The sequence below is a fragment of the Loxodonta africana genome, chromosome 18, assembly GCF_030014295.1.
Source record: "Loxodonta africana isolate mLoxAfr1 chromosome 18, mLoxAfr1.hap2, whole genome shotgun sequence".
NCBI classification, from domain to species: domain Eukaryota; kingdom Metazoa; phylum Chordata; class Mammalia; order Proboscidea; family Elephantidae; genus Loxodonta; species Loxodonta africana.
Window position 1 is genome coordinate 40688819 of NC_087359.1, and position 21847 is coordinate 40710665.

General features: G+C 39.0%; 1 protein-coding gene across 1 annotated transcript in view; it reads left to right on the forward strand.

Moving 5' to 3' along the window:
• UTP18 (UTP18 small subunit processome component) overlaps positions 1 to 19898 on the forward strand; it is a 42477-nt gene extending 22579 nt beyond the window's left edge. The window contains exons 11-14 of the mRNA XM_003414612.4: positions 9552 to 9726; positions 15804 to 15946; positions 17275 to 17313; positions 18717 to 19898. Of these exons, the coding sequence (XP_003414660.1) occupies positions 9552 to 9726; positions 15804 to 15946; positions 17275 to 17299 (343 nt within the window). The 3' untranslated portion in view covers positions 17300 to 17313; positions 18717 to 19898. The remainder of the gene's footprint in view (positions 1 to 9551; positions 9727 to 15803; positions 15947 to 17274; positions 17314 to 18716) is intronic.
• The last annotated feature ends 1949 nt before the right edge of the window (positions 19899 to 21847 follow it).

Here is a 21847-nt window from a genome sequence, read left to right on the forward strand (position 1 = left end):
AATGTGAAATCAGTAAACCCAGTTGAGCCTTTTGCATTTTATGGTCTTAATGCAATGTTTAGTAATAATGGTAGTTTATCAGCTCTTCAGCAAAGAAAATACTGAACTACCTTATACCATTGTATTTTTTCCTATGTCTGTAATATCCATTTGATCACATCAAGTTTTCCTGTTCTTCTTTTCAGCTTCTTGCCATTGATGAGGAAGTTAAACTTTGGGTTTAAGTCTTAAAGATACTTAAAAGCATTTTTCCCTTCATCTAGATAGGTGGTATAAACAAAGAATGTGTTCCTTGGAAGTGGTTTGTTAGTATTTGGAAACTTTAAAAATTATCTAAAACACGTATTACTGTGTTTTACTGGTAAAACTGGTTACTATATGGAGGAAAAGATGGCTTTATTTACCTGCTTGATTTGAAAGATGCAGAGTTGGAGGGGGAGGCATTGGACACTTACCAGTAATTCTAAACTATCTCACTAAACCACTCATCAGCCCCAGTAATTTAAGAACGTCAAGAAGTGGATATTTATTTTTCATAGACCAAACACAATTGAATCTTAAAGCGATTTCAGCCAAATCTTCCCTGCGGTGAGGGGGCAAGTGAATTTTGCTGTCTAAAGCATAGCATATCCTCCATTCTTTCTTCATTTCACTCTCTCCTTTAAGGTTAAGTTGGGGAAACTGCTTGTAAATATCCCCACCACTTGGAAATTGGTCAGCTCCTACCTTTAGGGCCTGGGAAGAAAGGAAAGTAGAACCAGCCTGTGGAGCTTGGAGACCAGACCTGCATCGTGTAGATCTGCCATAGGCAGTAGGACAGTGACAGGTAACTTGTTGTTGGAGCAATGGTTAAGTGTTCAGCTGCTAACTGAAAGGTCAGCGGTTTGAACCCACCAGCTGCTCCATGGGAGAAAGAGATGACAGCCTGCTTCCGTAAAGATTATAGCCATAGAAACCCTATGGGGCATTTCTACCCTGTTCTGTCGGGTTGCTGTAAGTCGAAATTGACTCAACGGCAGTGGGTTTGGTTTGTTTTTGTTTTTTTTTTTCAATTTTTTTTCCTGTGATACACCTGGCCCCCACACCTATGCCAAACCTTTAGGGAGGGTGAGCTCAGCATGAGCTAAGCATTTGCCAGAGTAATGTGAATTAGCAAATCTTCTGGGACCAAAGCTCCTTTAAAGTGAAGACTGAGGTTGAAGCTAATTACAAGTGATTTTAAGCAGAACTGCTTTTGTTTCTGTGGGGCAAGAATAACTGCGCAAAAATCACCTTCCCTCAGATTTGTGAAACCAATGAAGTTAGTCTTTTTCTGGTCTTTGCCCTCTCTTTTTGTGTCACTTTTTACTAATCCTCTTTGAAGGACCCAGACAAGAAAGAATCCGGCATTAGTAGCTTAAGCTCATTTGACTTTAATTGCCCTTCAGTGTAATTGAATTCTGATGTGCTTGGTTAAAGACCATTGCTAGGTTTTTATGGTTAAACCTGTAAATTAAGGCTTTATCCTTGTTAGAGGAATTTAACTCTCCAGGTGGGGAGAGTTACTGGTGGTGGAGGAGCCAGGGCAGAAGCAGGAGAAGCTGAAACCAAGTGGCTGCTTGTCTTCCCTTTCTTCCTCTCTGAGGACTGGTATGGAACGCATCTGCTTTGGACTCTGCTGCTGGGAACTAACTCTTCTTTGATCTCAAAACTCATCTGTTAGTTTGTATCTTGAACTCTTCTCATCCACTGTTTTGACTCAAAGTGGATGTTTCTATTTACAATCTTGATCTGATAGGGAAATACGGAAACTAAGAATGTTGTAAATAAAAGAGTCCTTGAGCTCACATTATCATTATTTATGGCTTTGGTTAATCTGGAAACCCTGGTGGGCTGCTAACCAAAGGGTTGGCAGTTCGAATCCACCAGGTGCTCCTTGGAAACTCTATGGGGCAGTTCTACTCTGTCCTATAGGGTCGCTGTGAGTTGGAATCGACTCGATGGCACTGGATTTGGTTGGTTAATCTAATCACCGTATGTTTTTAGACATTTCCACATTACTTCATAGAACGTCAGTGTTGGGACACACTTGGGAAATCATTCTGGACTAACCTGATTTTATAGGTGGGGGACTGATGCGCCAAAACATTCTGTAAAACACAACTGAAATCCCTGACGAAGTAGGATCTTGAATGCTGTGGTCTTGCCTTTCCAGGTGCAGTGCCCTTCTCACTCCGCCAGGCAGTCTGTGTAGTTGAGTTGTACCTTCGCTGGATCTTCTGTAATGTTCGTTTTATGATTTCCTATCTGGCTTAGGAAGTCCCTGGGTGATGCAGACGATTAACGAGCTTGGCTGTTAACCAAAAGGTCGACAGTTCAAGGCCACCCAGAGGCTCCTTAGAAGAAAGGCCTGGTGATTTACTTCAGAAAAATCAGCCACTGAAAACCCTGTGGACCACAGTTCTACTCCGATACATGGGGTTGCCATGAGTCAGAGTTGACTCTACAGCAACCTTTTTTTTTTTAAATCTGGTCTAGAAGTCAGTCATTTTTTAAAAAAGACAAAAGCATTTGATAGCTCACTATGTACAAACTACAAAGCAGTGTATGTGAAGAACGGGAAAGAGTTGAGACATGGGCTGCCTCTCCCTTGCATGGGAAAGCCCTTTCTGTACATAGGCCCTTACTGACCTCTGAAGGTAGGTCTCCAAAATTTATGTGTCGTCCTAGATGACTTGGAGAATCCTGTTGGTTTTGTTGCTATTGATGTTTTCTGCTTACAGTGAAGAAGTTAGGAACAGCTTGTGCTGCAGTCTCAGCACAGGTCGCAAGCTTGGGCTCCTGGTTTTACTGGGGGGAGGGGGAGTGCAAGCTGTAAACCACTTTGAGGTCTTTGCATTTGAAAACTGTAGGTCACAGTCATGTAAGTATTTATTTTAAGGTTTTCTGATCAGAGCCCTATTTAGTGAGTAGAGATTGGTTAACTGTAGTCTTCAGGAGCTTCTTAAAAAATACATAAAGACTCTTTTTACTATGATTTCCATCTGAATTGTTTCAAACTACTATAAGTAATAATTAAAAAAGTATTTGATAATAGCAAATTTTTTTCAGCATTTACTGTTTGCCAAACACTGTTTTAAGTACCTTTCATATATTAAATAATTTAATATTCATTTTCTATTCCATGAGATAGGTATTATCCCCACTTCATAGATGGGTAAACTGAAGCACTGTGAGTTAAATAACTTCATTAAGGTTGCACAAATATACAAATAGTAAGTGGTAGAGCCAGAATTATATCCCAAATAGTCTGGCTCCAAAGCTTGAGCTCTTAACCACTGTACTGCCTATTTCCTGGGTACACCTATGTGTGTTTGTGTTTTCAAATATAGGACGGGGCTTTCCAAGAAGTAAAGAAATTTAATAGTCTAGTTTGTCTTGAGTATGAATCCTTTCATGTTGCATATTTAATCCCTTTGGAAAAGCAGCTTCAACCATTCAGTGCATCAGCTTTATATAGCTTTACGTTTTACCTTTTTACGTTTTTAAGTCTCTAAGTGCGTTGGATTGCTATTTTTCCCACTTATATCTGGGTTGTAAACCCTTGGCTTAAAATCTTTGCTTTAAGATATTTGTGATTTCCATAATCTACTTGGATTTGGAGAATGTGGAAGCTAGACTTCGGTAACTTAAAGCTAACAGACAAGAAGTTTCTCTTTCATGTTTGCTCTGTATCTAGGGCATTTCCAGTATCTATTTTTTTTCATAATAATTGTTTTTTTCTGTTATCGCTCCATTTGGTTATGTACATGATTTTAATTTCTGGATGGTTTCTTAGCAGTTGTATAATCCTGCATGTTCGTTATAGTTGCCACTAGCCATAGGTAACTATTTACATTTAAAGTGCTTAAAGAATTTAGTTCCGTGGTGACACTAGCCACATTTCAAGTGCTCAGTAGCCACTTGTGTCTGCCATACTGGACAGTGCAGATGTAGAGCATTTCCATCATTGCAGAAAGTTCTATAGGATAATGCTATTCTAGTCCGTTTTATTGGTAAGGAAACAGTTAAGAAGTAGGTAATTTCTGTTTATTGGTTGTTGTTCATGAAGCTGGTTGTTGGTGGAACTGGGTCTGAAACTCAGGTTGTCTGGTTCCCATTTCTGTGTTCTTTTCACATTGCCATCTCCCAAATATTTTGATTTTAAAAGGATATTAGATGCTTTCAGGGCTGAGATTCATTATGATTTAGGTCTGGGATCAATAGTCCATTAATTATAGCACTCCCATTGGATATATAAAGTGGGTTTCATTTTACAAAAATTCATCTAGAGAACATTTCAGGACATGTTTGTATTATAAGAGTTTTTTTTGGAAATAACTGGCACTTGAGCTGGGCATTTTGAGGGCAGCTAGGATTCAGAGAAGGCATTGCAAATAGTGAAAAGTATAAAGGTATGGAGGTGAGAGAATTTAAGACTGTTGAGAGTGAAGTGTAGATGGGGCGACTCCTAGGGTTAGGCCACAAAGGTAAGTAGGCAAGGTTTTTAAACAAGACAGTCATGATCAAATCTGAATTTTAGGGTTTGAAGTAGATAATTCTGGTGACAGCATTTAGAAGGGAAAGAGAGGCAGAGAGACATGAGTCTTGAGATCATTTGAGTAATCTCAGCAACAGGTAATGAGGGCCATCACTGGGTTAGTAGGAATAGGGGAATAGGCAAAAGATGTTTGTAATGTACTTGGTGACTGCTTAGAAAATGAGGTGTGGGAGAGAAGCAGTCACACTCTGAAGCAGCAGGGCCGAACACCCAGAAGAGTTAAACAGAACCTTGAGGACAAGAGTCAGTGAAGAAAGAGGTGACTGTGAAGGTGACTGAGGGTGAGAGGAGAATCGGTAGAGGTCAGTCTTACTTCAGAAAGGGAGAGAATTTGAGTCTGTTTTCATCTTGTTTGGTCTCAGGTTCTGTAGGGTAACTATGAGGAGAGGTGGCTGTGGTTATGTTTTAGACTCTTAATTTGAGGAGCAGACTTCCTTAGGGTATCTTCACATGGCAATAAAGGAGGAAGGGATTAGACTCTGTCTGAGTCCCTCAGCAGCAGTTTATGTTCTGCCATTATGGTACTACAGCTTCTGCCACCCTCAGCTTTTATGTACAGGTCCTGCCCTTAACAGTTTGCCTTACCCTTGAATATTCTCTAAGTATGGTCCTTAGATACTCCTCCAGCATCAGTGTACCTGAAGTGGTTAAAAACGAAGATTCCTGGGCTTCATCCCAGTTACATGAGTCAGATTGCTGGAGCAGGGTGAGGGTGGACACGAGACTCAGGAATCTGCTTTTTCACAGACCAGGTGATTCTTACACTCTATGAAGTTCGAGAACGAGTCCCTGGCCTGCATTTTTTCTGTACTTGAGGGTTTCTCAACCTCAATACTGTTGCCATTTGGGCTGGATAATTCTTTGTTGTGGGGGCTGTCCTGTGTGTTGTAGGATGTTAAGCCACAAGATGCCAGTTGTACCACCCTCCCACCCCCTGCCCTATCACCTGCCTTGTGATGACAACCAAAAATGTCTTCAGACATTGCCACATGACTGCTGGTTGATAACCACTGTTCTATCTAGTTTCTTTTTCTTCATGATACTAATTTATTTGTGGCCCCTTTGTGTAGTTTCTGTATGTCTTTTCAGCTGTGATTCCCACCATCTGCACGTTTCCTAGCCCCAGTTCATGAGAGAGATTGATTTGGCTTATTGCCATCATTCCTTTTGGGAAGAACTTTGTTTACCAGGGCACTGTATGGTTGTTGATCTACTAATGGATTACTGCACTTGGTTCAGAGCCCACTGCTAGTCCAGCCAGCTGTGTTGGAGATGGGGGGACAGCAGTCAGGTAGACATGCCTTCTTCCTTCAGTCAGGAGTATAGAGGTGGGTTAGTAAGAACGCTTATTTCTCCCTTTGTTCCTGGTCTTTCTCTTAACCTATGATACCCTGTTTTTTCATCTAATGTCTGCCTTCCCAAGCCCTGGCTTGAGTCCCGCTTCTTCTACAAAGCTTTATCTGGAAAAACTTCATCTCATAGTGATGTTTCTCTCTTTCCTTTCTTTGAGGTTCTGGACACAGATATAGCTTAGTGCTGTATTCTTTATCCCTGGCTATTTCATGCATGTACATTTTTTTCTGGGATAAATTTCTTCTGATAGTTTATATTCCTGTGACACTTGGCATACTGCTGAACATATGGCTCTCATTCAAGAAGTATTCACTGACCACTCCTAGTAGCGTATTAGAATCAGTTATATTCTTTTTTTTTAATTCTGTGTCATTTATTGAGTTCTCACAACAGTTATATTCTTTTAGCCCAAATACCACTGTAAGAATAAGTTTACATATATCAAAATGCTTAATTACCTTGTATCATTTTTGGTCCACTAAGTTAAGCAGTAGTCAAATGTGTATTAATTGGCATTATTTAAGGAGCCATTGGTGTTTGTGGTGATAAGATTTGCTTTATAATTAATATTTAGAAGACAGTTACATGGATTATAACTATTTGTCCTTAATCAAGGAGGATTTAGGCATAAATCAGATTTTAGCGAGAAAAGAAATGTAATGTAAATTACAATGAACAGGTATTTTAGGTCCAAGTAAAAAATGTAAGGAAAACATGATATTTTATAAACTAAAGATATATACTGTTTCTCTTGAGTGGTTAGGATGAAGTGCATACATACAGTTAGCTCAACTTAAAATTAAATGAGAGAATGTATATGCAAGTAGTCTGAAAACTTTATAAAGTGCTAAATACTTCTAACGTACTGTTTCGTGTGTTGGCTGTGATTTCAAGCTCTAGGACCTTTCATGTGAACTCAGTTGATCTTGTTTCTGAATTGTGCCTGGCTCATTGCAGGCAATCAGTAAGCGTTGTTGTGAATAAATGAGATGTTTTGAGTGGTAGGAACAAGACTGCACTTAGCTGAATACGTGTTTGACACCCATGTGAGATTGTGGTTTAATTTGCTGCATCTTTTAGGCTTATATTGTAATTACAATTAAATTTGTATTAAACATTTGGGAATTACAAGTGCCTTGTTCCTGTACCTTATAAATAATGTCCATAACAATTAGGGTAGTCTGAATTTTGGGATCAAAAAGTTTAAAGTTCTTGTGTAAATGCTTCTGCTGTACTAATATGAGGTCATTAGGATTTACGTTTTTAAGAGTATTGGATATGATTCTTTGCTGGTAAACTTGAAGTGGATGATCACTTTCATAACCTTTGACTCTAGATGTTTCCAGAAAAGCAAAAATATAATGTCTGCTATTACTGCTATTGCGCAGCACTGTTTTGGAAGCTCTCACAAACATAATAAAATAAAAAGTGGAGAAGGTATAGATAGGGGAAGTACAGTTATTATTTACATATTAGAATGAAAGGTAGGATATAAACACTGTGAGAGTGGAGGTCTTGGTCTCTTCTGTTCACCTTTGCATCCCAGGCACCTAAATAGTGCCTGGCATAGAGTTGGACAAAGAGTGGCTCTAGAAGACAGAGTATTATGATAAAATGTGCAAAGACCTGGAATTATAAAACCAAAAGGGAAGAACATGCTTGGCATTTCTGAAGTTGAAAGAACTGAGGAAAAAATTCAAGCCTCAAGTTACAGTGTTGAAAGATTTTATGGGCAAAATACTACATGATGCATGAAGCATCCAGAGAAGATGGAAGGAATGGAATACACAGTCACTGTACCAAAAAGAATTGGTTGACCTTTGACATTTTCAGGAGGTAGCATATGATCAAGAACTGATGGTATGAAGGAAGAAGCCCAAGCTGCACTGAAGATATCGATGAAAAACAAGACTTCAGGAATTGATGGAACACCAGTTGAGATGTTTCAGCAAACGGATGCAACACTGGAAGCACTCACTCGTCTATGCCAAGAAATTTGGAAGATAGCTCCCTGGCCAGTCGACTGGAAGAGGTCTGTGTTTGTGCCCATTCCAAAGAAAGATGATCCAACCTAATGTGGAAATTATCAAACAGTATCATTAGTACCACACACAAGTAAAATTTTGCTGAAGAACATTCCAAAATGGTTGCAGTAATACATCAACAGAGGATATGGAGTGAGGGATATCATTGCTGATATTCAGAAAGCAGAGAATACCAGAAGGATGTTTACCTGTGTTTTATTGACTATGCAAAGGCATTCGACTGTGTGCCTCATAACAAATTGTGGATAACATTTTGAAGAATGAGAATTCCAGAAAATTTAATTATGCTCATGTGGAACCTGTACATAGACCAAGAGGCAGTCCTTCAGACGGAACAAGGGGATACTGTGCGGTTTAAAATCAGGAAAGGTTGTGTGTCAGGGTTGTATCCTTTCACCATTACTTATTCAGTCAATGCTGAGCAAGTAATCTGAGAAGCTGGACTATATGCAGAAGAATGTGAAAGACTCATTAACAACCTGCATTATGCAGATGACACAACCTTGCTTGCTGGAAGTGAAGAGGACTTGAAGCACTTACTTATGAAGATCAAAGACTACAGTCTTCAGTATGGATTACACCTCAACATCAAGAAAAATCCTCACAACTGGACCGGTAAGCAACATCATAATAAACAGAAAATATTGATGTGGTCAAGGATTTCATTTTACTTGGATCCACAGTCAATGCCCATGGAATCAGCAGTCAGGAAATCAAATGACGTGCTGCACTGGGTAAATCTGCTGTGAAAGGCCTCTTTAAAATGTGCAAAAATGTCACTTTGAGAGCTAAAGTGCACCTGCCCCAAGCCATGGTATTTTCAGTTGCCTCATATACATGCGAAAGCTGGGCAGTGAATAAGGAAAAGAAGAATTGTTGCCTTTGAATTATGGTGTCGGCAAAGAATATTGAATATACCATGGACTGCCAGAAGAATAAACAAGTCTGTCTTGGAAGAAGTACAGCCAGAATGCTCCTTAGAAGCGGGTATGGTGAGACTCTGTCTCACGAACTTTGGACACGTTACCAGGAGGGACCAATCCCTTGAGAATGACATCATGCTTGGCAAGGTAGAGGGTCAGCGAAAAAGAGGATGACCCTCAATGAGATGGACTGACAAAGTTGCTGCAACAATGGGCTCAAACATAGCAATGATTGTGAGGGTGGTACAGAACCAGGCAGTGTTTTTGTTCTGTCGTATATAGGGTCAGTATGAGTTGGAATCGACTTGACAACACTTGACAACAGTAGAATTGACTCAGTAAACATTTATTGAAGGAATAAGTAATGGAGATTGTATGCTTTTCTTGTATTTTCTAGCTAGACCTGCAGTTGCGAAGCTGCTACATTTAATAACAGTTTGGCAAGAGCGAAGTAGAATTGATAGAATACTGCTATAGCTTTTGTCTTGGAATAAGTTCTCTAGTTGCTGGTCTCTTTGTAACACCATTATGATTCCTACAAATATCAGCTTGTAGGGTAACGTCTGTATTCCCTTAGGTTGTGAAAGCCCTTTTACTTGTTTTTAATCTATAGTGTTCAGCAGTTTACATTTTTCCCTTTTCTCTTTGCAGTTCTAATTGTGGAGTGGTAAACATATACAATCAAGATTCATGTCTCCAGGAAACAAACCCAAAGCCGATAAAAGCTATAATGAACTTGGTTACAGGTGTTACTTCTCTGACCTTCAATCCTACTTCAGAAATCTTGGCAATTGCTTCAGAAAAAATGAAAGAAGCAGTCAGATTGGTAATGTTTCCTCACGCTTTTTATCACTGACAATTTTTTAACATGGAAGAGTAACAGGAAAGGAGAGTGTTGGATTATTTTAAAAAGAAGGACTTCTTTTGAAGTAGAAGTTATTAGTATTGTAGCTTTTGTGTGTGGCTGTAGAAATGACACACATAGCCACCAAATTTGCATTAAGTCAGTTCATGTGGGAGAACTTTGCTATTCGTTCTCAGTTACCTCTTAAGCGATCATCCTCATTTTCAGGGCTTGCTTTCAGCATGAGATCTGGTATATATATCAAGGGTTGTATTTAAGGCAAACACTTTGTTCCTCTAGTTTTCTTTCCTTTTTTACCTTTTTAAGGCCTATTATCTTATGGAGTAGAGGCAGTTCTTAGATCTTGAGAATAAATCGAGCTTGAAAATAGACTGTGTGAAAATATTGCAGTTTGAATAGCTAGATGGCACTTGTAAATATACTTCTGTGTCAGGGTCCCTAAGGCATCCCACCTCCCCCTAAGGCTTGGCGATTCTCTAGAGGGACTCACAGGACTCAGCATATAATCATACAGCTGGAATTTACTACAGCGCAAGGAGGTTTCAAAGCAAAATCAGCAAGGGGAAAAGCTGTAGGAGTGAAGGCTGGGGGAAACCTGGTACATGCTCCCAGGAGCCTCTGCCAGAGGAGTCACACAGACATGTTTAATTCCTCCAGCAAAGAGTTGTAAGAACACATGTGAAGTTTGTCTCCCAGGGAAGCTCATTAGAGACTCAGTGTCCAAGATATTTATTTTGGGCTGGTCGTGTAGGTACCCTCTGCCGAGCACATACCAAAGTTCCATACTCCCAGAAGGAATACAGGTGTTTTGCACAAACCACATTGTTTAGGCAAAGTGAGTCACCATTATCATTCAAGGAAAGTTTCATATCAGTGTAGGGAACTGTTTACCAGCCAAGTTCTCTGATGCCATTCAAGGGCTAACCTTGTAAGGAGGCCTTTCTAAGGATAGCAGTCTCAGGCTTGCTGTTAACTCCTTTCTGTATAGTGTTGGGGTTCAGCTCATGTGTCACCCCATCTCTGATTTTTTCCACCCCTTTGGGCAGAACCAGTTTCTTCATTCATTGGTTACGTACATACATTTGCTTTGGGCACTAGGTATACAGAAGGCATACAACTTTGAATAACAGTATCGCATAGTGTTATTGTTAGGTGTATACCATCAGATTGTAGCAGTTTACAAAAAAAAAGAAAAAAACACCAAACCTGTTGCCATCGAGTTGATTCTGACTCAGCAACGGTATTGGACAGGGTAGAATTGCCCCATAGTGTTTCCAAGACTTGTGTTATTTTTACCTTGCTCACTTAGCAACGAGCCTTGCATGTAGTATATACCTCATCAGCTTTGTACAATAGTGTTTAGGTTAGAAAGACTTAGAAAGAATTCTACAACAAGATTTTTGAGCCATATAGGAGTCCTCAAAGGATTAACTTAAAGGCAACGGCTCCATAAATGACAGAATTGTGATTCTAGATTCTGTACGCTTCCTACTACTTAAGGGTTTTTTAAACTGAATTCCTTAGAGCCCTAGAACCTGCCCAGGAGCTTCATATGGCAAGAAGGGCAAGGAGGAGGCTAAGCTTCTACCTGTATCATAGAAGCTTCATGTTTATCCATGATATAAATTAGAATTCTGGATAACGTTTTCTTTGTGGGGAGAGAGGATTCTGTTGGAAAAAGTATTTGAAAAAAATGGCACTGAGTTTTATTGCCTCTCTGTTGAATGAATCATTTCGTAAATGAGAATATTTAATTCAACTCAATTTTAAAATCCCCATTCCTCTATTGGGGGTGGTGTACTAGTACATATCAACCTTTTATCATTTTAATGGTAGTAAATTGTTAAAGAAAACCATGGAGTCTATCTCCTGTTGACATTATATATTCTGCAAGACGTATAGTAGTTAGTTCTGCCTAGTTTGCTTCAGTGATCATGACAGCCGTTATGTTTTTTTATTGTAGCAAAATCACACAAGCAATTCGTTAGTAACAGCCAAATCACATTTTTTAAATGGTAGTCAACCATAATATCTAATGGAAAGAAGCCAGGCACAGCAGCTTCAAAATGTCTCAGTGAAGGAATGTTAGTATTATCAAATACAAGCACTTATAATGATCCAAATGGTTCTGTTATCCCTGCACAAAGCAGTCGGTATAAATCTAAACCATTGCACCAGAAGAGGACCCAGAAGTTAAATTATTACTACATCTACAGTCGTGGATGTAATAGAAAGTTGTGGAATTTCTTACTCATTAAATAAGAATGAGTGAGCTTTTTACTTGTTGAATCTTGGTATCTTGGTCCTTAAGTATCGTGACAGAAATGATGATGGAGATAAGGGAACTTTTTGAGATAAAGAAGTTGGGTCTGTATGGAACTGCTTCTTAATTAATAGTTCAATTGTAGCTTTTAATACAAGGGTCATAAAGAGAGGTCTGAACATGGCAGAGTTTCTAATCAGATGGAATCACCGCCTGAGAGATTACACTGTAGAACTTTGCAAGCAGATATTATTGAGTCTGTTAGGAGGTCATTGTAAACATCCCTCTTCCTCCCCGCCCCCACCCCGATATCCAAGTCAGTGGCAGGGATAACATTTAAAAAGACATTGTTGATAAGTTGGTGTTTATCTTCCATCAAAAGGGACAGCCGGGTGTGTTGTGTGATGCGTGGCTGTACAGGTGTACTGTTGTGTAGGTTTGTTGCATGAAGGTACCATGTCTATGGGGACAGCATTCATATTATAGACTTTGTAAATGTGCGTAGTTACTATAGCATTTCTGGTGTTCTGCTTATTCAGCTACAAAACCACAGCTTCCTTCTGATAAAAATGGGCTTTAAAAAATTGCTGTGTGTCTTAGATTCAGATTTTTGCTTGTAGTGAACTCCCTATTTGTAATAAGCAATTGACTTAATTATAAAGTTACATGAATCCAAATTAGGAGACTGGGTTTTTCCAGTTTATGTTGGAAATAAGAGAGATTGGTTTGATACGATTATCTTGAAGCCAATCACGTAGAAAAATTGGTCGCAGTGTATTTTGATTTGGAAGAATCAGAAAAGCAGCTAGCTGAACTTCAGAGTCATGCTGGGAAAGTTAATGAGTGAATATCTGAGGCATAATTGAAGAGTGTCAGTGGCATGTCTGGTGGAAACGCAAGTAAAGGCACAGGACAGCTCTGTTCTTGGCAGTCACAACAAATAGTTGTTTCCTGATGTTTTGCTCCCATGATGCTTTGGATCGCTCGTTGTTGCATGCTTACTTATATAAGGATGCAAACTTATAATAACCTAAGGGAAACATAATTAGGAATCCACATGACTTGTCAAAAATTCATATAATGTGCATTCCCAAACTGAGTATGAATACATTTTGTGATATCCATATACTGGTTTCTCTGCATAAAACACAAAGTCTGCTTATGAAGTACTTTTTAAAAAAATTTTTAACACTCAATTTCTTACAGAACCTGTATAGAGGGGAGTATTTAAGAACTTCAAAAGTTAAAATCAAATCGGGGTACTGCCACTTTCGTAGCTGAAATGGGTTAAGACCATTTCTCATTAGCACTAATGCCTTAGCATCGATGCCAGGCTGTGCAGGCACGTCTGCCTTCAGCCAGAATTGAGAATAATTGAACATGGCTGGGAGAGTCTCTGTAAACTTAACTTTCTTGACAAAACAGTCAATAGGTGTATATCACAGGGAGTTGGGCCTAATACGTGACTGACTGAAACCTATTTAATAGATGTTTATAGCATTGAGTTTTACCTAATACTTGTCTGTGAAAACCACCTTGATTGAATGGAATAAAGTCTAATCTGAAAGTGTGGAGGATGACAGACTACCAAGATAAATAGCTGAATGCTAACTGTGTCTTTTTGAATGTGAAGACTCTGTATCTCTTGGAAGAGCTGGAGAACATATAAAAGTGAGAATTTTCATCCTGTTGTTGAGTTGATTCTGAGTCATAGCAAACCCATGTGACAGAGTAGAACTGTCCCATTACAGAATCTTTATAGGAGCAGATCGACAGGTTTTTGTCCTCCCCAGCCACTGGGTAGGCTCGAACTGCCAGCCTTTCAGCTAGCAGTGGAGTGTGTAACTGTTTGCGCCACCAGGGCTCTTTTGTAACCATCCTAGTCTGCTTAAAATAACTGCTTCCACCACTGGGTTTTATTCATTGACAAACTGAACGAGGACTTGTTTTACCTGTCTGACTTGGGCCCATTTTTTCCAGAAGGTGGGTCTCCTGGAGAGAGACAGTGCCCTTCTTTACACTTGGCCTGGCTTTGGGGAGCTTGGCGCTCTCTAAATCAGGATACTGTTTGATGAACCAAGTGTTCATGATTTAGCCCTTCTCAAGGAGAAATTGCAAAAGGCAAAGAGCATATCACTTAGCCAAAAAACGAAAGTGTAAAGAGAAGATTTTATAATATTAGAAGACTTGGTATGATTTTGGCTAGGCTTTAGTCATATAAAATCAGTTTCTTTCTTCTTAATGTTCATAGTATCTTTTCCCTGTGATCAAAATTTTTTACTGGGTCATTAAGTTAGAGCATTAGTGGATACCACCGTTGACTTTTCACATTAGTTTCTTCATTCAGCAAACATATGAGCCTGTCAGCCACTATGCTAGAGCCACATTAAAAGCATCAAAAAAACTTGCTTCACTTCTTCCCTTCCTTTCTTCTCAAGTAATAGCACATTGAAAATAAAAATTTAATTTTGGAATGCTTTGGCACATGAAGAGAACTGTGCTTTATATATCTCACAATCAAAATGAACTTTTTGATTTCACTTTGCAAAATGAATTCATTCAGCAAAAGGATGGAATAAAGACTAAAATTTAAGAAATACAAATTCCTAGTTCTTGCAATTTAAATTAAAAAAAAATTTATTGTGTTTTAGGTGAAAGTTTACAGTGCAAATTAGTTTCTTATTCAAAAATTTATACAAATTTTTCTGTGACATTGGTTGCAGCCCCAACAATGTGTCAGTACTCTCCCCTTTTCCCTTTCCACCTTGGATTCTCTATGTCCATTTGTCCAGTTTTCCTGTCCCTCCTTGCCTTCTTTGTTTTTGGGCAGGTGCTGCCCATTTGGTCTTGTATACTTGATAGAACTAAGAAGCACATTCCTCACTTGTGGTACCACTTGCTTTATATGCCTGTCTAATCTTTTTCTGGAGCTCTGGTGGCACCATGGGTAAGAGCTTGGCTGCTAACCAAAAGGTTTGAATCCATCAGCTGCTCCTTGGAAACCCAATAGGGCAGTCCTACTCTGTCCTATAGAGTCAGAATCGACTCAACAGCAACAGGTTTGGAACGGATTAATCTTTGGAACGTAGACTTTGGGAGTGGCTTCACTTGTGAGGTACCAGGGTGTACAGCGGCAGTAATCATGGGTGTTCCTCCAGTCTTAGACCAATAAGTCTGGTCCATTTTTGTGAATTTGTATTTTGTTCTGCATTTTCTCCTGCTCTGTCCAGCACCCTCTATTGTGATCCCTATCAAAGCAGATGTGTCTAGAAAGCATCTATGACTTTGCCTTGGTCAAGTTGTACTGACTTGCCCTATAATGTGTGTTGTCTTTCAAAAGTTACCACTTATTAGTGATTTCCCTTCCCCATTGCTCTCCCAAAATCATCAAAGATTGTGGTCTCATACAGTATTTGTCCTTTGGTGAGTGACTTATTTCACTCAGCGTAATGTCCTCTGAATTCATCCATGTTATGAAATGTTTGTGGGATTCACCATTGTTCTTTATCTTTGAGTAGTATTCCATGGTATGTATGTAATATAATTTGTTTACCCATTCATCTGTTGGTGGGCACTTAGGTTGTTTCCATCTTTTTGCTACTGTGAATAATGCTGCAGTGAACATGGGTGTGCATAAATCTATTCGTGTGACAATTCTTATGTCTCTAGGATGTATTCCTAGGAGTGGGATTGCTGGATGGTATGATACTTGTATTTCTAGCTTTTTAGGGAAGCACAATATAATTTTCCATATGAAGTTTATTATCTCCTGCAGGTTCACCTTCCTTCCTGTACAGTATTTTCAAACTTTCCAGTTGTTAGAAGGAAGAATATTTCTCTTGTTCATACCATGGATTTTTCTCCCAGAAGTGGATATTTTGCACTGGGCAATGAGAAGGGCAAGGCCTTGATGTATCGGTAGGTATTATTTATGTTTAAAAGTCAGAGATACTTATAAACTGCTTTTGAGAATGTGAAGAGATACTATTTGTTGTATTCCTAGCCTTTAATAAGTTGTATAGCATTCAGCTTGACTGTCATCCTCGTTATGTAACAAAATTTGCATTTTTCTATCATAAAATGTTGCTAGCAACAAAGTTCACCAGAAAAATTTTTTTTTTTTGGTAAGCTTTATTTTGAGAAAGATTGAGGAGAAGTAGCTGCTTTAATAATATTGCCACTTTTTTAGTACTAGGGTTTAGATTAACTTTTGTTCATTTGACAATCCATTATTCACTCCACTAGGTTTAAGTAATTTTTTAAAAAGATGTTTTTTGCCTGTATCTGTAAGCTATAAATAAGGATGTTAACTACAAAACTATCCAAAAGTTATATGCTCTGTCCAGTTTCTTTTCTGTACCCAACATACTAAGCCATAAAACAGAAACAAAACAAAATCTAACTATCATTGCTAGAAGATTATAGGTGACAAGGTGTGTCTTCGGGGACAACTAAAGAGTTTTCAGCAGGAAACCTGTGCATCAAATCACAGCCTCCTTCCCTGGCTTTTTGTGTTGATAATGAATGCTGCATAGAACCCTGTGTTTATGTTTATATGCTTTAGGGAAGGCCTGCTCTCAAAGCAAACTGAAATCTGGGGTGAAGAAAAAGGAGGAATTAAATTGGTTTTGAGTAGATATTTGTGAAAAGAGAATATAGCAAACAGTAATGTGGTTTGAAGTTCTGCTTACTTTGAAAGGAAAATGGGCTATACCAGGAAATTGATAATTCCGTCAGTCTCATTTCAGTTTTCGAGCGATCCTCTATCTGAGGATTTTATGAAAGAATGCAGATTCTTATTGCACTTAGAAATTGTCTTCCGCAGCTTTGGTTTATTATAATAATTGAGTTTTCCTTTTCTCTAAGTGAACTCCAGAGGCTGTTAGATTTTTTTCACCAGAACCTTGCTCTCAGGTGTGACTGTTCCTAGCTATGCTAGCAAGTGGGTTGGACTGACAGTGTTTCTGTTGAACATGGCTGACCAGGTATTTCAGAGACTCCAGTTTGACGCTTTGGAGCAAGCTCAATGCTTTTATCTAGAATCTGAAGCGTCAGGATCCTTCAGAATGTCAGATTCAGGAGTCTGAACCTAGGTGCCTGGTGAGAAGGGTTGTGATTACAAGCTTTTTTTGCATAATATGCTCCTGTGAAAAGGATAAATCTTCGCAAATGCCATTCATTGATCTGATGGACAATACTGTCTGTAATTAAAAAGTTGTTTAGATGACTTATCTTTACTATTTCAGGTTGCATCATTACTCAGACTTCTGAAGAGATTATTTGAAGTAAGAAGATCCTTTTTAATTATTTCTACAGGTTTTAAGGTTACACCCATTGCTGTCAGTTGGGGGAAGGGACCACATTAGTTCACATTTGTTTCTCTGTCCCTGAGTTGCTGCATCTGCAGTTAGGGGAGTGGGATAGAAGTGGATCAGGAAGCGTCTAGCTGGACTTGAATATTCCTTGGGAATTTCTAATCCCAAATCACAACAGTCTGGCTGTGCTTTTTTAAGGTCATATTGCTAATTAAGTGTTCAATAGTGGGCATCCAGATTGTAATTGCCGAATGTGTTTAATCCACTAAAGAGAATAGACTTAATAGATACCTGTCTTCAGATAGCATTATAACTTGCCTGAACTCAAACCCTCTTGTTTTTGTTTTTAAATAATGTTTACTTTTTTCTCTGCATTTTTTAATTGTGGTAAAAATAGAGAACACGACCTTTGCCAATTCAACATCTTTGACGTGTACAGTTCAGTGACACTGCTTACATCAGTCATGTTGTGCAGTCATCACCAATATCCATTGCCAAATTTTCCATCACCATAAACAAACCCAGCGCTTCCTAAGCAATGATTCTCCCTATCCCCCTCCCTCCTGCATCTGGTAACCACTGTTAAACTCTCATCTCCATACATTTGCCTATTTTAGGTATTTGATATAGTTGAGATCAGACAATATTTGTCTTTTGTGATTACTTCACTCAACATAATATTTTCAAGATTTACGCATGTTGTAGCATGTATCAGGACTTCATTTCCCTTTTTGCCTGAGTAATTCCATTGTATGTATGTATCACATTTTATTTGTTCATCTGATGATGGACATTTGGGTTTTCACCTTTTGGCTATTGTGAATAGTGCTGCAGTGGACATTGGTGTACTTGTGTCTGCTTATGTCACTGTTTTCAAGTCTCTTGGGTATATACCTAAGAGCAGAATTACTGAGTCATGTGGTAGCTCTATATTTTAACTTTTTGAGGAACCGCCAAACTGTAAAACCCTCTTATTTTGTGTATGTCTCTTGAGTAATTATAAATGGCTTGTCCTGCATCACACAGCTAGTTAATAGCTGGCTTTTTTTCTGCCCAGTATTTAAAATAATAAGTTGGGCTTCCCTTCCCTTGGGTTGATTGACCTGAGATACGGTAGTAGTTACGGGGTTGAGCTTTGCAATTGGTCTGTTCTTCCTTGAGATGCATGAATGTCAAGGAGAGACTCTCAGTGCACAGGAAGATAAATTAGGGAAAGGATTTTTGAAGGCAGAGAAATTTTGAGCAAAGCTTTAGCCAGATAGGGAAAGCAGTCCAGCTATCCTGCCTCCCCAAATTGCATCACCACTGCATGATGTTTGTTGATAACCAGCAGCTGTTAATTAGGTAAGTAATTTCTTCTGTTCTTTCCTCAGATCCATTTGAGCCACAAGAGAAGTCCATCCTGATACATCTTTTCAGAATATCTCCTGAATGTGTATAGTGACTTATTGGGAGCCAGTTGCGCTTATTTACATTAACAGAAATGTCTTAATAAACACATGGCAACTTTTGTTTGAAAATAGATGTATGTGGTTCTTCCCGCCTTACACAACACACACACACACACACACACACAAACACGTACACACTAACCATTCCTTTCAAGACTAAACATGAGAGATTGGAAACACCTGTCTGTAACCAAAAATAATACAGGCAGATATACTTCATGCTTCACCCTAGTTAGTATTTCTGCCTTTCCCAGCGTACATCTCTACATGTTTCAAGGTGTCAGCTAAATAGGCTCTGATGAGCTATGGATATCATTTGGCTTGATACGAGTGGTAGTGGTAAGGTCTCATGGAGTGAATATTGAACTTTGAAGTCTTTTGGGAAAGATGATTATGGAAATGAAAGGACTTTTCTGGGCTTAGCACTTCAGGTGATTGTCAGTATTACTTGGGGGTGGGGGTGTACTAATTATTAGCCACTATTTCCTGGGGACATTCATTACACCAGCTTAAATATTTCATTTACGTTCCAGGGTTGACAATTGGTACCATAGTTCTTTAATCATAGTATTATAGCCTTGCTTTAGGTCCCCACGTTTCTTAGGAAGAACTAATACTGTATCATGTATTTAAGAAGTATTAAAGGGGCTAATAGAGTGGGTTATGAGAACTATAAGTAGGTCTAATAGCTTTTACCCTTCTTTCCTGCCAAAACATGGAAGAGTAGAGGGAGGGAGTTTTTCCAGTGACAAAAAATAGTTCTGCCCAGAGAAGTAATAGCTCCTGCTTGACTGTATTACCAAAAAAAAAACCAAAACAAAACAGGTCAGTGGAGGGTATTTCAGTGTTTTCAAGGCCCTTCCAGGTCTACTGGAGATGACCTAGAGCAGTCCAGTAGGTGAGGGCTGTGTTAACTTCTCCCAGCATCTTTCCAAAAGGTCATTTCCTATGTCCCCCTCTTTCAGTAGTATCTTCCATTACAAGTAGAATATTAATGCAAAAAAATTCTGATTCCTGAAATCAGTTGGCTTGTAGTTGCTGTTTTGCTCTTGAGTTGCTAGAGGGCAGCATTGGATTATGTGAGTAATTGAAGGCAAGGCTTTTTGTAGCTTCTTACCAACTTGTCTAACTTCTGCTAAATCATTGTGTGTCTCACAAATGGACATGAAGCTTTATATATGCTTATTTTACATATGGTTTTCTGTCCCCAAGAGCTTGAAGATTTATAGGAATTTCTCATGGTAGAGAAAATGATGGAAGCAGAGTTTAAATTGTAACTCTTAAAATCCGTAGATCATTTCTGTACTCTACTAGAGTGTAAATTCTCAATTCTGATATCCAAGACAGACGAATGTGCAATCTGTTCTATAGGCAGAATTTTACCAACCCTGTGTCTTGCTGCTTCTTTTTTTTAAAATTACTTTTTGTTTTTGAGAATATACACAGCAAAAACATACACCAGTTCAAATTGCTGCGTGTACAATTCAGTGACATGCAGTGTACATTCTTTGAGTTGTGCAGCCATTCTCACCCTTCTTTGCTGAATTGTTCTCCCCCATTAACATGAACTCAACTGCCCTGGAAGGTTCCTATGTAATCTTTTGAGTTGCTGTTGTCACTTTGGAAACCCTGGTGGTGCAGTGATTGTGGTTAAGTGATACGGCTGCTAACCAAAAGGTCAGCAGTTCAAATCCACCAGGTGCTCCTTGGAAACTCCATGGGGGCAGTTCTATTCTGTCCTATAGGGTCACTATGAGTCAGAATGGATTCTAGGGCAATGGGTGTGGTTTTGTTTTGTTGTCACTTTGATCTCATATAGATAGATCTTAAAAGAGCATAATGCCCAAGGCAAACATTCTTTACTAGTTAAGCTAAACTATGATGTGGTTTTAAGAAGACCTCGGGGAGTATTTTTGGTTTAAGGTTTAAAGATTATATCAAGGGCAATAGTTTCAGGGATTCACCTAGCCATGAGAATTTTAAATTTTGTTCTACATTTTCCCTCTTTTGATCAGGATTCTATAGGACCTTTGATCAAAATGTTCAGTAATAGTAGCCGATCACCTTCCAGTTCTGATCTCCTGGCTAAAGAAGGCAGTTGTCTATGGTGGCAGTTAGCCACACATTCCATTTCATTCTCCTATTCTTGGCTCCTTCCTGTGTTGCTCCAGGCAAAGAGAGATTGGCTGATGTATCTTGAATGGCTTGCAAAAAGCTTTTAAGACCCCAGGCACTATGCAATGAACTAGGAGCTAGGACAGAAACACTAAACAGGCTATTAGGCCAATTAACTGGGCTAGCCCATGAAACCATGACCCTAAACCTCCAAACCGAGGAACCAGATCCCATGAGGTGTTTAGTTTTACATAAGCAGTCTCAGCAGCTACATTTTTTGTCATTGTAAATATACCTATCATAAAACTTCTGCCAGTTCAGCTCTTTACAAGTGTGCAACTTATTGACAGCAATTACATTAATTGGCTGTGCAACTCTGCCCTTAAATGCAATTATTTTTCCATCACCGTAAACTGAAACTCAGTACTCCATAAGCAATAACCCTTTCCTGTTTTTCCTCCCTCCCACCCCTGGTAACCGCTGATAAACTTTGGTCTGTATACTTTTGCCTGTCTTTGTCTTTTTGTAAGTGAGGTGATCAATATTTGTCTCTCTGTGTCCTGCCTCTTAATATCGCTTTCCCCTCAACGCGAGTTAGAAATTTGAGTCAGGCTCTCACTGCTTCCCCCTGTAACCAGTACCAAGCCAACTCTTCAGGGAGATGAGAACCATTTACACAGGTCTCTGTTGGCTGAGACAACATGAATGTGTCTCATCTACCTGATCTGAGAGGACTGTCTTGAACTGTGAGGTGATGTTTTCCAGATTTACTTGTAGTGATGAACCGACAAGTTGAAATCTTCCATCTATCCCACTCACCTGTCACTCCGTCCCCTCTGATAGTGAACTGAAGAATTAGTCTATTAAAATTTTCCCTGTTTGAACAAATTATGTCTGAGAAGCCACTTGCCTTAGTGGCTGTTAAGTGTGTCTGTGTG